General features: G+C 45.4%; 1 protein-coding gene across 1 annotated transcript; it reads left to right on the top strand.

Annotated features, from left to right (window-relative positions):
• Window positions 1–10: 10 nt before the first annotated feature.
• Window positions 11–14,235, top strand: LOC115324950. The gene is made up of 10 exons (XM_040209025.1): window positions 11–157; window positions 3,644–3,855; window positions 6,156–6,242; window positions 6,332–6,406; window positions 7,391–7,423; window positions 7,771–7,824; window positions 8,554–8,622; window positions 10,849–11,129; window positions 13,277–13,439; window positions 14,027–14,235. The coding sequence occupies exons 1-10, from the start codon at window positions 150–152 to the stop codon at window positions 14,224–14,226; spliced, it is 1,182 nt and encodes a 393-aa protein (XP_040064959.1). The 5' UTR covers window positions 11–149; the 3' UTR covers window positions 14,227–14,235.
• The last annotated feature ends 1,407 nt before the right edge of the window (window positions 14,236–15,642 follow it).

Below are 15,642 nucleotides of genomic sequence, written 5' to 3'. Positions count from 1 at the left end.
CTTGATTGTTTTCTAGCACCGCGTGTGTTTCTTTGGGAGGTCTGCACGTGTCCGGTTCAATCTTCAGTATTTCCGTGTAATTTTTTTTGTTGATAGGCTTCTTGCCAGTTTGGAGGATCGCTTTGTTGATTTGAGGCAGATCTGCTGTTATGACAAGGTGAGTGCGCTGCCTGACAGATTGCGTAACCATTTGTTCATTTTTGTTCATAAGGGCTAAGGTAATTTTTTCCGCCGTCGCATTTCATGTGTTTCACTTCGTTCACGGCTCTGGCCGTATTTGAATAAGCTATTCTGTGTTTAGTACTATTCTATGCATTCTGTAAGTCGTCAAGCGTGTCGTCCGACGGCGCTCCAGCCTCGCCTTGCAATGTCATTCGGTTGCGCACCAACAGCGCGCTAAATGTACCAGTTAAACAGCCGTTAAAATCACATATCTTTATTCGCGGATCGGGAGCCCGCTGGTGGCACTAACAGCGTTCATTGCTTGACACCACTGAATGACTCAATGCATGGGATCCAGAAACGCGAAACGTAAAAACTGTGAGGCTTAAACACGGAGGTTGACTGCGGATGTTAGAAGATTTATGCAAACCTGACCTTTTTCTAGTAAGCTTCTGCGCATACGTACTCCTTCCCTGGGCATACCTTCCCGTTGTCGCCATTTCCGTAGGCACTGACCCGCACGACCGACAATCGTCAGAATCTATCTTCGCGTGTATTTAATCTATTTTGACGCTACGTTTTTTTTTTTTTTTTTTTTGTATTTGTAATATAGGGTATAAAAGGCACTGAAAACCGATACAGCGGCACGATGCCAACGTGTTCTGATGAGGATCAGGCTTGTCGGGCTGCCCTTCATTCGTAGTTCGCAGACAACTATGTGCGAGAGCACCCACAGGAGCGTCCTCAATAAACCTCAGATGTCACTGAATGTTTGACAGCTTCCATGTTGACAGTGGCTATCCAGAAGTGGACGAATTCCGCGTCGCAAAGCGTTCAAGCTTGTCTTCTGCTAAACCAGTCACATCGAAACCGCGACCGACACCGCGGTAGCACTCCAAAACTCTTGTCTAATTGAGCTGCACTACATTTGTCGACCAGCGTAATCCTTCTGTACAAAAAAAAAAAAAAAAAATAAATATATATATATATATATATATATATATATATATATATATATACACACACACACACACACAAGGTGTTTCACGGAAGGTGGACAAATTCGATATTGCGAAAAATACGCATCGCACCACAAAAAAGGCTTGTGCTGATTTGGTCCTAGGTCAGGGGCCTATTTAAGATAATTATTAAAGGTCGAGATAATTACATTGTTAATTCTTTTCGCGTAATTATTTTTTTTTTTTAATGTTGAGTTTAAGGGCATGGTTTCAATTAGAATCTTGCTGAGCATCATCGAAAAACACTAAATCAACAAATTGGAGAAAAATAGAAGGCACGCGCGGTGTTTTACGGCTTTCCGAAGATTCGCGCAACTTCGATCGGTTTTTAAGTTTCGGTTTGCAATCGAAGCGCTTCTCGGCACCGACGGCACCGCACCCCGTAAAGAAAAGTTACATTGCCAGCAAAGGCTGAAAAACAAAAAAAAGGGCCCCCCCCCCCTTTTTTTTTTTTCTCTACTAGAGTCCCATGCAGTAGGTGGTGTCAAGTAACGGTTGCAGGTGGTTGCCACTCGACACTACCATGACGGGCCTCGATCCAAGATCCAGCCTACTACGCATACTACAATAGCTGTTGATAGACTGCTTCAAATCCGATTCAGTATCCAATCCAAAGCCGAATAAAGTTAAGCAAACGAAAATGGCGAGCGAGTCGAAGTTGGCGGTCGGGTAGCCGGGTTCGTAGCATGGTTCAGGTACAGTGCCTAAAGGGATCAAAGTCTTCATGTGACCGTGGCGGCGAGTGAAAGCGCTGCATGTAACCGTACGCGGGGCAAAAATACCTCGAAGTTAACCGCCCGTGCTTTAATTGTGATGTTGCTGTTCTGTCGGTTTGGTCGTGCATAGGCCTAGTAAGCCAACTTCGCAGTGCCTTGGCGAGTCGTTTCTCGAAAACTCGCTCCGAACGCCGTTGATTGGCTCAGCCGCTCCGCGACTAGGTCGCATCGCAAAAAATTCGGGTCGAGAAGCGACTGCTCAAATCGCGTCGCCTTTTGCCCGCGATGGTCGCTTTTGCGATGAAAGTTATCACGCGACTAGATCGCATCGCCGGTGGGAGCAACTCGCGCGAAACCTGTGTGTCTGCCTTCGCACGCTTGGATACCGACCAAGAATCGACGCCGTGTGAATGTGTTTTGTGAGTGCAATGTGCGTGAAGCCGTATGTGCCTCTGGATCAGTGTCTTACTTTACTCTGACGACTCTATACTTGCGGCACTCGCGGTCAAGGAACGAGCTTATTCCAGCGTCCAGTAGCGACGGAAGAGGGGGAAGGTACATCTTTTTTTCGTCTTGGACGATTTAGAGAATGCTGTACAAAGCAGCTCCTCATCACTGATCAGTGCTGGCTCATTTTCAACCTACTTAATTGCACTTGACGTTTGAGCGCGGCTCGCCTAATTGTGATTGGTCAACAAATTTCGCACGACCATATAGGCCGTGCTTCAAAGATTTTCATTCTCGCCATGTTGTACTTTTGCCTTCGAAAACCCTCCTTGCACCACAGCTTTGCTCTATTCGTGCTCCCATGTGATCCGTTAGAGTAGATTGGGAACATTGCCATGGTTAATAGTACATAAGAACAAGTACAGATCTCTCTCTCCCCCCCCCCCCTTTATTGATAGCAACTCACTGGAACAGCTGGACAATCCAGAACTCCATGGCTGATATATATATAAATGATCTAAAGGCATCTACGTGCGACGCACGTTTAGAACTTTGGTGCGGTGTCGATTCTTGATTGGTATCCAAGTGTGCGAAGACACGAAGATGGAGCACTCGGCGTGCCAAGGAAGCTTTGATCACGCCGCGAGACCGGCGACACTTTCTTTCGACGAGTTGTAACTTTAGATACGTATGGCTTCACGCACATTGCACTCACAAAACATATCCACATGGCGTCGATTCTTGGTTGGTATCTAAGCGTGCGAAGGCACAGAGACACGGCACTTCGGCGTGCCAAGGAAGCTTTGAACACGCTGCCAGACCCTTGCTTTCGACGAGTTGTGCCTTTTTCTGTGGTACTGCGCTTTCGTAAAATTTTTGATGTGTTCACAATGGCAAGTTTCAACGATGCACTGAGTCTTAAAAAACTTTTTCGGCGAATGACGACGAACGAGTAGAAAACGTTTGTACAGCACGCTGAAATACCGCAGCAAAAGGCTAGCAAAACCGCATATCGTATCTCAGCAAGGTTGCCGTCCGGTGGCTTCACCCGCGCTGCAGCGAACAAGCGGGTAAGCGCGATCCAGCAATTGTCATTGAGATCAGTGGGCTGAGCCAATCAACGGCGTTCAGGGCGAGAGTTTTCAAGAAGCGACTCGCCAACGAAGGCGTTGGACTCTGTCATCGTGCACGCCACTGTGACCATCTAATTTTTGCGATGCGATCTAGTCGCATCGCAAAGACGTTACAGTGTCAAGTAACTTGAATGAACATCATGTGTGACAATGCCTTTCATTCTAGTGAGGAGTACAAGTATGCCGTGGTAGAGTTCATTGAAGATAATGAGGAAGTTACGGTGGCGCCCGTCCCTCTTTCGTGGTTCAACGAGAAGACAAATCAATGCGTGTGGCCAAGCAACATGTCCGGCGTGGACATCCTGTCCCGTGTACAAGCGGGCCAAGCACCAGACCCTGGCTGGCCTTCATTCAGAGGATCGATTTTGCGGAAATGCAGTAAGAATTATTTTGAACTGCTCCTTTTCATCTCAACTACTAATGTGCTAGCACACATTTTTGATCTTCTCTCTGTTAGCATGCTTGCCCACATCAGCTTGTTTACAGTTTCTCAATTTAGCAAGCTCCAAAATCTCCATATTGTTAAATGCACATTACAGTAATGACCGAGTCCTTCAATACGCTACTAGTCGCAAAACTTTTCCGTAATGCTGTCGGAAAGCATTGCACGCTGCCAAGCACGGCTGCAGTCCTGGCGTACTCTGGAGATTTTCGACAGACAGCTTAGAGGCTTGTTGTTGAGCAAATTTTCTTTGGTGCTGTGCTGTGCTGTTTGTACTTTGAAATATTGTGCCAATTGTCAGATTTTGGTCTTCCGTGAGATTGAGATCTCCATAGTTTGATGTTTTTGTCAGATTTGTTTGTATATTTGAGCTGGGAGTGTAAATTCACCCACCTTTACCCATAGAGATGCATTAGCAGAAGTCCAGACTGTTTGCTCTGGGCTTTAATTTGTGACAGCAGGCTAGTGTTAGCTGAACCTCTGGCATGTATAATATTATCTCTGTTTTTTATATTGAGTTTACACTTCTGGAGATAACGTAAAAAACAAATTGGCAGCACTGAGGCACTGCCACCGTCAGGTTCAGTTTCAGTGCCTCTCCGGTCGATCTTTGCCTTGGAGCCCTTTCGCCTTCGTTTCAAAACTGGAGGCCACCTCGTGTGTGCGCAGGGAAGTGCTATGCTTCGCTTTAATTGTTGTTTCGTGTCTGTTTGTGCTACAGGGGCTGGGACGAAGCCTAGCATGCACACCGCTGAAAAACATTGTCTCTGCTCTCATGTATGTAGACGGCGCTGGCTGCCATGGGAACCGTGAGACAGACACTCATGGCGACGCTTGAGAATGGGAGATATTCTTTGTAGTCCATCCCATGGGATGTCCTTCCCTTTCCCTACTTTTGTAGTAAGGGTTTAATTTCACAGAAACAAAAGCATAGTATGCTTTCATCGCGCAGAGAGCACTAAATGCCTCGCAAAAACCTCCACTAAAAAAAAAGAAAAAAAAGAAACATTTGAAATTTTCTTGCCCCACAATTTTGCCGCCCTAGGCAGCTGCCTACTCCGACTATTAATCAGCCCGTGCCTGCTGAATGGGATAATCTAACTCCAAGCCGCCGTCCTTGCTTCCAAAGCTCATGGGGAAGGTCACGGGTGTCGAGGAAGAGACAGGCCGTCCAAGAAGATGTCTGCTTGTGGGTCTGGCTTTGGATTAGATAGACAATGCCGAGCCAAAGCCCCTCGGAGCAGCCTTCCGAGCAAAGAAGGTCACGAAGTGCTCTCCTTTCACTGGAGATGTGGGTATGGTGACATCAGCCTCCTTGGTAGACAGGATTAAGCAGCGCCTGGTCAGATTTTGGGAAGTGCCTAAAGGCAGGTTGTAACAGTTCCCGACATGAGCTGACCACATCTACTAATTTTAATCCTCCAGCTTTTCAAAGTGAATAACTGATAGTTTTGACACTTTCACTAGGAGTGAGCGTTGTGCTGCTGAGTCTAGTATAGTTCTTGGAAACGTAAGCGCAAGATTTGGACTCGTGGGGTGCGTGTGAGTAGCTGTGCAGTGCATGACCAGATACAAGAGGTGTTTTCTCTTGGGACTGGTACATTAGTTCAACCATATGGTTCAACTATGTACCAGTCACATTGGTTGGTTCAACTGTGATTAAACTATGTACCGGTCAGTTCAACCATGGGGCTCCTACACATGTTGCACGCTGAAGAAACAGTCCCCTTCACCAATATGATTCCTATAATTTCTCGGCTTCAGATTTCCTGAAACAGCAGGCTTACGTTGGCACCATTTTTTTCCCTTTGAGTTAGGGTGTTGTACTAAGGGAATGGTGAAATTATTGTTGTACTGAAATAAATGTTAGTGTGTTGGAAGTATCGCAACTACAGCTGTAAATCAACGGCATCAGCAGGGGCTCGCTACGCCTCCCTTTGCCTTGCGGTGGTGCCTCTAGCGGCTGCCCCTGTTCCTGTGTAAACTTTCAGCGGAAGTTTCGTGACCAGAAGCGTATTGAAAGATACTGGCAGTCATCACTACAGACTTCATCCACTAAACTTAAATGCCAGACCTCATGTTGTATAAATGCACCCGTGATGTTTCAGCTGTTTGTTTTTTATGCTCGGGGCTCAGCTGTTTGTCACTTATGCTTGGGGAATGTCCAAGTGCACTTCATTTGGTTACTGGGGATAGCTGAAGGGCGAGTACTTACAGTCCTTACCTCTCTTTACAGAGACCTTCAGGAAGGCAAAAAAAAGAACAACTATCGCCGAAAGACTGTCCTGTGTTGAATCGACAGATGCTGGTGAGCCGGACGAAGGTAACCTGCTTTTGTTAAAAGTTGTCTTCAGTACAAGAATCGGCAAGTAGATTGTAGTGTCAACCATTCTTGTTTTGATTTACCGTCAGAACCAGCCAGCACATCTGGAGGCACTCGGCGGCCTCCCAGTGGTGAGGAAACGAGCGTCGTTTTACCAACCCCACGTGAGTTTCGGCCACTGGTGCAAATTTATTGTTGGAATAGATGTGCCAACAAATGATCCGGGCGTGCATTGGACCTTTTGGCCCGAGTGTAATTGCTCGTGATAGCATTCCTGAAGTCGAGAAACAATCAAACTGCGTGGTAGAATCTGATTTCAATGCGTCTTGTGACCTACAGTATCAGCTCTCGTGCCATGCAGGTACATAGCACTGGAGTGGCCAAGCTGCGGCTCACGAATATATGTGGCTCCACGGAAGTCCAAGTGTGACTCGCGCCTTTTCTGAAAGTGTACCCTCTTCTCCCACCCCCTGCATTAGAAAGAGAAGGAAAGGGCTTTAGAATAAATGACAGAGTGCAGTTTGGAATCCTTGTGCTACCAGGCATATAGTTAAACTGATTATGATTTATATATACGTCTAAAACCCGTGCTCTTTACCGACCTCGAAAAGATTTTTAACACAACAAATAAATGTTGTCAGGGGCATTGACTGCAGTTGCTTGGCGGTTAAAAAAAATGTTCTGCCTCACATTCTTTCGTTGGTGTCAACAATGGTACTTATCCCATAAAGATACGGGCCTATCCCTCGTTATCGTTTCTTGATGCCCCCCCCCCCCCCCTCCCCAGCTTTAGTGGCTCTCTCAAGTGTAGCAGTTTTGTTTGCAGCTTTTAGGCCATGTCAATCTGGCTACCCCTCACATAGCACTTTCACACATTTAGACTGCTTTGTTTTTCTTCAAAATTGTCCCCTTTTTTTTCTTGTAAGTTCACCCAGCCCATATTTCAAATTTTTATTCGCTCACCAGGGGCTGGCACACTTTTGGAACTTTCCAGCATGCATTAGGTATATGAATCCCATAGGAAATATACCATATATTTGGAAAAATACAAGAATTTAAAAAATGTTATCATACTGTCTTAAACTTCCAATGATCACCATATTTTGTAATATTTTTTATCCGTGCTCAAACAAGATTTTTACTTTCAGTTCCAAGTCGTCTTGGTGGAGCACGCGCCCCAGGTAATTATCATTTAACTTTTTGCTCCATACTGTATTTGAGGGCATTTAGAGGCATGCATCTTGCATCTTTGCGTCTATGAACTCGAGAATTGGAAAGATGAAGCAACATGAGCAAGCTATGCTATGCAAGGATTTCTTTAGTTATCTTTCCTTTTGATCCCTGCCAAGTGCAGGCAACGGATGCAAATTTGTCCCTCACTGTTATGTTCGCTTTCAATCTATTCCAAATGCTAGCATTGGTAGCATTAGATGCACATTCAGGTCATTCATAGAAAGTATGAATCGCAATCTCAGTGCATGTTAAGATTTGATTTCTTACTACTGTATCTTCAAATTTTTTAAATCAGTCCAGGCACCGAAGAGGAAAAAGCCAAGGAGGCAGCACCCAGAGTCTTTGACATGTGAGTCTCGCTATCATATTTTGAACCTGAATCAAACCGGTTAAAAAAAAGGATACTTTGTTTTGCATGGTGGCTGCTTAAAGGGCAACACTGTTCAATAGACCCTTTTCAACTGTCCGCACCACAACCTGTCCGTCATTGCTTGCTCCCATACTATGAGCATTTATTGGACACAAAGTTGTGCGTCGGCGTTCGGCGTGAACTCAGATCCAATCAGGCGCTTCGTGAGCAAGCAATGGTGACCGCCATTGCTTGTTTGCGACGTTTCGCTCAGTGTTGGCTGTACCAACACAGTGGCATTGACTGCACCGCACGTTGCCTGCTAGATCGATCAGATTTTGGCAACTGGAGGCTGCTCAAACTTTTTTGGCCCTTTTATGTTGTAATATTTGGCGAGTGGGCCTTTCAGAGGATACTGAGTATAACTGCATTGTTTTCTCAATATCAAAAATTATCCTGAAGTAGGGAAACACGGCTAATAGGAGGTGGCTTTTCAAATGGCTTTGTGCGTTCAGGTCCCATCAACTGAAATGGTGTGGGGGACTGACAGCTGTGCACCCTGGGCTTATCTCATGCAGGCATCACATGTGAAAAGTGCATTGTTTGCGTGTGAAGACATAGCGAACACTTTTTTGTACACGGCATCTAGCAGATAATTGTATAATCTTTCCCACTCCTTCGCCATTTTTCTTAGATAAGTGCCTCACGATTTAATATATCTGTTTACAGCCGAGCACAGGCCATTGGAGACAGGCGGAACCGGGGAGTTGACAGGAGTACCGAAGGACACTGCCACTCGTAAGTAATCACAACATTAGATGCGCGTTTTTGATCACACCAAGGTCTTGTGCCCATGTTGCTGAGCATCTTGAGGGTACTGAGACAAAAATGTAGGGATACTCCCTGCCATTCTTTTGCTGTTAGTGACTTTGGGGAGGGATGTTTATTATATATCATTAAAGCTGTAGACGCTTAAGGACCAAGACCAAAGCGATATCGGGCCGCCGCATGGTACATGGTGCGTGGGTAAGTGCGAAACAAGACACATGGCATGCAGCACGTTGCGACCACCCGCAACGCAAAACTTGGGCACTAACATTGTTTAGGGGCTAGAGGAGCGGCTACGGGCCTCTTTATTTTTACCTCACTCGCAACTGACCGCTCTTGGTGCTCCTCCCTTGACACATATGAAAACAGATATATTTCGTGCTGTAGAAGTTTTTATTTTGAGCTGTAAATACAGTGTGTCAAGCTGAAGTGGGACGGCACATAACAAAACAAACCACTTCGATGGCCAGCAGATAACGTAGATACAGCAGCTGTAAAATCAAACGCTTGTAATTCTGAGTTCAGTATATATAGCGGTATATTTTACCTCGAGTTTATAACGGTAAGAGAAATCTGCACGAAATTTCAAACCTGTACTGCCTGTATGCACAAACGATCCTCTGGCCAGCCCGACAAAAAAGAAAATAGAACCTTGGAGATAAATGGTCGCATGGTGAACTGCTCCTTTAACTCGGCTTCTGTTGCATAAACCTGCGAGATTTTCTGGGGAGCTTATTGACACAAGAAAAGTGCATTGTGTCGAGAAGCGCAGCCAAGGATGGAGGCAGGGCGGCCGTCCTAGTCCTAGGAGCCCAGAAACAGCAGATCACCATTCACAACCACCAGAGCCATAGCAGGTTGTCTTGGTGTCACAGGTCTTGATGTCATAGCATGACGCACGGCACTCGTGAAACATTAGTTCCCAGATGTGGAGTGCACACCTCTGGTGTCAGCAGAGTGACAGTGGGCGCTCGTCGGCCACTCGCAACCTGCCTCTCCAAGAGAGGCGGTTTGTGATTTGCTGTCGAGTGCCCATCGTCATCGCACTGACACCGCTGCTGGGGTATGTCTTGCCTTTCCTGAGCAGAAAAATCAGCTCAGAAAGTGGTGTGTCCCGACCTTTCATCGCGTTTGTAATAAGAAAATCGGCGTCGCGTGATTGTCATTTTAGAATTTTTAGGGTGCTTAGGGCCTGTAGAATCAGTTGCAACTAAGAACAGGCGATTGTAGATTCCTCTTAGTAACCCTTTAAGGAAACTCAACCGCTTAGTTTCGTAAAACGAGAGCGTTTACCAAAGCTTTCACGCAAAGGAGCTTTAGTTAGGGGCATTTTCTAATAAAAATGGGCAAGAGAATTTGGAGAAAAAAGCGGAGCTATAAGTGCACAGATCAGCGAGGAAACATGCTCTGAAGCGTCGCCTAGGCACAAAGTATCACATGACCACAAAGCAGCTACTCGCAGCCCGAGTTTCGTTTTTTATCCTGGTACAAGTGTTCTTACTGAGGTTTTTATAGACTTGAGCGTGTTGGTAATCTACATTGAATTAAAACGTTTTAATTCAATTACTGAGGTTCTTTCCCATTCTCAAACAATTGAGAAAGAAAAAAAAAAAAAAAAAAAACTGTCCCAGAAGTTTGAGAAATCGCCATTTCCCGGGCTTTCGGGCCTAGTAGCCATGGAGCGATCAGATTTTGAAACTGGTGCTTATCGCAGCTCTCCTCCGCTCAACCAAATGCAGCGCGTCTTGCATGTGTTGGCGACATATCAATTTTTTTTTTTGCTTTGTTTGTCAACAGACATTATAAAACTTTGTGGGGAGCATTAATTATTGACCATACGTGCCAAAACTGTGAAGTTCTAAAAAAACACCTTTTTTTGGCCATAAATTCGGTAAATTGGGGCTGTGTCTCTCTTTGAGAAAGATTATTTAATTAAAACTAATGTTTATATTATACTTTTGAACATTGCATACAGTTTATAACATCTCTTAAATTTTTACAAAACATTGAAACACACTTACTCTGTCTGGCAACCAATTCAAAGCTCTCCAAACCCATCCAAAACACCTAAAGGTGTGGGCACTCTTCTGAAACTTCCCAAAACCCATGTTTCAGAACAAGTTTCTCCCCATCATCAGTGCATAATGTTCGTCAGCAATATGGTTAATGCTTTCTTATGCCTCGCTTATTTTGCAGCCTTCGAGGCTCAGCTGCTCAAGGTCGTGCTTGACCTACGGATTCAAAATGAGCAGCTGCAGCAGCAGATGAGGGAGACGCAAGTCTCTGTGGCACAGGTGCTCAGGCACGTTGTGTCATTAAAGCACCAAGAAGAGCAGCCGAGGTTTGGGGAACGGGCGACACCCCAGGAAATGGCCAGGCCCGAACCACCGGAGCTGTTCCTGATGCCCATTTGCGACATGGAGCAGTTTCGTGCTGCGGAGGCGCGGCTAAAGAACCCCGCCGACAGGACACTGCTGGTATTTGTATCCTCTTTTTCACAGTATTGAAAGATATAGGGCTGCGATTCTTACTTTGTGATTTAACTCGGGTTATCTGAAGATATGCAGATGGGTTGAAATGTTGACTGAAGCCTTTTACCGTAATATTTTCGAACAGGTGAACGCACAGCCAATGCACGAGGGAAGGCTGTTGTTAGGGGCACTCTTAACCTGAATCGTGCGATTGACTTGTGTCAAGGTCATGTAACGCCAATTGCACGTTTTACAAGTCAGCCTTACTGGCCTGCGTATACTGTATAATCGCGTGTAAGGGCCGCACCCCAGTATTGAAGACAAAGCACTGAAAAAAAGGTTTACAGAAATTATTCGCATATCCGCCGGACCCCCTCAGGGGCGGATGCAGGAATTTCCTGAGGGGGGGGGGGGGGGGGGGGGTTGAGGTGTTCGTCAGCATACCATATGTTTACGAACCCCCTCCCCCTCTCCTTCGTTTTACGCCCTAAATTTTACACATGCAGAAATTAAGAGGGGGGTCAGGACATCCGGACCCCCCCCCCACCTAAATCTGCCCCTGCACCCCTTGTCTTTGAGGTGCGCCGACTGTAATGCCACGTTTCTATGGACATATATCGCTAGGTGGCTCTAGCCATTGCCCGAGCTCGTAGCGGCACGTGTCCACATCCCCGATATTTGCTCTCCACTCATCCGTATCACCGTATGGCATAATGCTGTCGCCCTCGGTCGTGTTCAGCCGCGCTGTCGGGATGCATTTATGTTGCGGCAAGCCATTGAGATAAGATAAAGGGTATGTCAGGTCTCGTGGCAAGCGTGAGGAATTGTTTCAAGTAAAATATTTCACAAGGGGGAAAGTGAAATCACCCGCCCATTTGGGGGAAACTGAAACTGCCCGCATTTGGGTGCTTAAAATATGTCAGCCTGCAAATAATCATGAACCATGTTAATTTCCTATGACACCTCTGCCCATTTTATCCTTCAAGATTAAACTCCGCACGTCCAACAACAACTCGCCGTGGGTCTGTGTGCAGAGCACGCACGAGCCCACCTGCATGCTTTTTGTGTTTAATGCTTGCTTGGCTAAGAAAGATGCTGTAGTATATATTGGCCTTCTTTTGGTCCTACCCCTGTTCTATAGTCGATATCTATATGTTTAAGGCAATAAATTCATTTGTACTTTTAGCATCTGCTGCAGAAGTGAAGTTACAACTTTTAGCCTGCTCCAAAAGGTTTTTAAGCGTGCCCACCATTATATGTGTATGCCCAAACAAATTTGTAAATGATTGCCGGATAAATTTTCACCAATGCAATATTTACTTTGCATATTGTAGTGCATTTCCAAAATGAGGTGTTGACGTATCCTAACCGAATGTCATCCTATGGCAGCAAATAAAGTTTGCAAAGTCAAAGAGTAATTGTCATTGCATCTGCCACTTCATTCAGGGGATGTGAGTGCATGCGTAGCTATGTCCCCATGCATAGTAGTGTACGGTAGTCACACAAGCGCAAGCTGAGCAAGTTGAATCATTACATTGACGGGCTTGAGCTGAGGAGTGCCGTAACCGAGTGAGCGCAAAACAAAATTATGAAAACAAAAGTACTCACACTGTGCTGTTGTCATTATTTTGTGCGACTATGCAGACGGCTTTGGTCAAGTCCCGCTTTTTTATGCCTCTCTCCATTTAAGTCTTAGTAAAGTAAATAAGTGGGCGCAAAATGCACGGGGTGACTAGCCGGCGGACATATATCTTTAACAAATTTAGGATATGTAGGATTTTAAATGCATTGTTTTGAGAATTACATACATTATTAGAATTGCTGAACAGATTCTGACGAGACATTGAGTAAAGATGATCCATCTAAAAGTTTCCACGATTTGAACAACGATGCATGTGTCTGATGGATAAGCTTTAGTAGAGTATATGCAGGGAAATGTTCTAAATTTTCTGGTTTGCTTTAAGACGGGTACAAGCCACATTCGAATATTTTTAATTCGCTCTTCAGTAAATTTGTAAATTTTTTATGCACGTAATGTGGTTTGCTGCATGTACCTGGCCATGCACATCCTCTTAGTTAAGACATATTCATACCATTGTGTCTGCGTGTCAATAACTTTATTGACATGTTGAGAACACATTTTGTCTTTCTAGGAAGAGCAGCTCCTGTCTTTAGGAGACGGGAAGACACTGCAAAAAGTGGTACGAGAGATGGTGGGGCGCCTGCTCTCAAAACAAGTCCAGGAGCGGTTCTCCCTCCTGGGCTACCGAGGAAAATCGCGATTCAAGGACACCACAATGTGCAAGGTGGTCATTGGTAATGCATATTCATTACTAGCTATTTAATTGGTGGTTATAATGATAATACAATTGGAGCACTACAAGCGAGAGCTTTGAAATATGTTGACAGTTAAGTTGACAGTTTAATTCGACTTGCATTTTCTCTTATAACTCCAGTGTTGGCATTCTTGGAACCTTCATACTCAAAAGGAGCACTTTAAAGTAACTAAAAAAGTTTTCTTTGTCGGTCATGTCTTGTTAGTTTACAGGTTGAAAATCTAATGAAGACCGTTTAGATGCCCTGGTCTGTAGGGTGTCGGGGAAGTTTTGCTCTGTTTTAGACAACTCCTCTCTGCACCTATCCCCGATTTCAGATTAATAGAATGTTGCATAAAAGAGCAGTATGCCTCCATAGAATCGGCAGCTCAGCGTGGTAACCAAAGCCAGAATCTCCACCTCCGTGGTGGTCTTGTGTCACCTCTGGATTGCAGGCTGGTGTGTGTCCTTCTATTTACACTAAGGAAACACTCACAAAGTGCAGTTTGTAAGCAGCAGCCAGTGTGAAAGACATTGGCTTCCCCTATTCCTCAACTAATCTGTGTGATCGGACAATTCTCTTTACAGGTGCCATAAAAAGTCGCACTGAAGGGTGCAGCCTGGACGCGGTAGAAAAGCGGCTGAGCCGCTTCCTATCGGGTGCGTCCGATAGGGAGGGGGGCAGGGCCAACAGAGTCAAGAAGACTTCCTCGGTGCCTCCAACCATCTCGGACGATGAGGGAACGGCTTCAGCTGAGCAGCCAGCTGCTATGGTTGAATCTCAATAAAGAACAACGTCATGGTAAAAAATTTTGTATGTTTCCTTGTACTACTCAGCCCTATGCATGCATCTGGGGTGTCGTTTCAACAACATAGCCATATCTTGTTGAAATTGTTGTCAATTGTTCACACAGAATGGTTTCTTAAAATTAGACAAATAGTAAATTGACCTGTTTCGGTTGAAGTACAAAAAACATATTAAAAACGGTCAGTACCTATAAAAGATCTGAAAAACCATAAAATAGTTCTAACTGAGAAATTTACCATTTTCATATTTAAGTGAATTTGATCTACTGAGAAGCTATCTTTTCAAAATTTTAATGCAGTACGATGCCATACTTGGGCTTTAAGGCCTGACACAGCTATAGCATTCTAGTGGTTCTATGCTGGGTACACTGAATGACAAATACGCTGGCGCTGATCCGCAATGGCGCTGGCACTGACCCGCAATTATGCCGGCCCTGATCTGTTATTACGCTGGGACTAATCCGCAATTGGACTGGCTCTGACCCGGAAACACGTTGGCACACTGATGGTTTCCTGCCGTTTTACCGGTTCCATGCCGGGTATCTGTGTCGGGAGCTCACTGGGAACATCCCGTATTCCCGACATCCCGGTTTCCCAATAAGTTCCCGGTACCGGCCGGATTCCGGTATTGGGCCCGGCCAATGTCGCCCCTTGGGGCGTTTCCGGTACTGGCCGGTGTCGGTATCCCGGCAGGCCGATACCGCCCCATCCTCAACCCGGCGTGTTGTGCTACTTGGGTAGCGCAAGCAAACGATCACCATTTTATTCAGTTTTTTTTTCGTTAGACTTGAAAGGCTATTGTCTTAACTAGCACTGTCGTGTGATATGTTCAGTTGGAACATTACCAGAAGTGGGAAAATATTGTGCCCGTCGTTGTTCTATGAAAATAAAATACGGAAACAGCGCCCACGTCATTTTCACTCTAACAATACCGCTCTGTCGCTGCGCGGCACTCTTAGCGCGAATACCACATCCGCGATTTTTCGGTAAGTGCTCCACATATTTACTTCCCAACTGCACTCGAAGAAAAAAAAGTTGTAGTCGGGTGCATCGGGCGCACATGCTCCCCTTTCCTGGAAGACGCGCCCTCCGTTACCCAGCCAGTGTATACTTTTACACCGACCATAAGCCCCCTTCTCTACCTTAAAAACCTATAGGTGTATCAATGCACTCAGCTTAGTAAACCGCCACGCTAGCCACACTAGCCACACTTCCCGATCAGCTTGTGCTTGAATCGGATAAGATTGGATATTTCAGGCTTTGTGTTTTGAAAGAGCCTAAACAAGACGTCTCTCATATATTGATTAACCTAAGCTAGTCCCAGTAATGTTTTATATAAATGCTAGGATAATGATTTCCTGAGCCAACGAAAGCTAACAGCTTCGGTTAAATCCGCA

Source organism: Ixodes scapularis, unplaced genomic scaffold (genome assembly GCF_016920785.2).
Source record: "Ixodes scapularis isolate PalLabHiFi unplaced genomic scaffold, ASM1692078v2 PGA_scaffold6__148_contigs__length_123643588, whole genome shotgun sequence".
Classification (NCBI taxonomy): Eukaryota; Metazoa; Arthropoda; class Arachnida; order Ixodida; family Ixodidae; genus Ixodes; species Ixodes scapularis.
This window is presented reverse-complemented; position numbering and strand designations above follow the sequence as displayed.

Coding starts and splice junctions, on each gene's coding strand:
- LOC115324950 (XM_040209025.1), top strand. Junction 7,424..7,770: donor TGGTGGAGCACGCGCCCCAG/GTAATTATCATT, acceptor TTTTTAAATCAG/TCCAGGCACCGAAGAGGAAA. Junction 8,623..10,848: donor ACCGAAGGACACTGCCACTC/GTAAGTAATCAC, acceptor CTTATTTTGCAG/CCTTCGAGGCTCAGCTGCTC.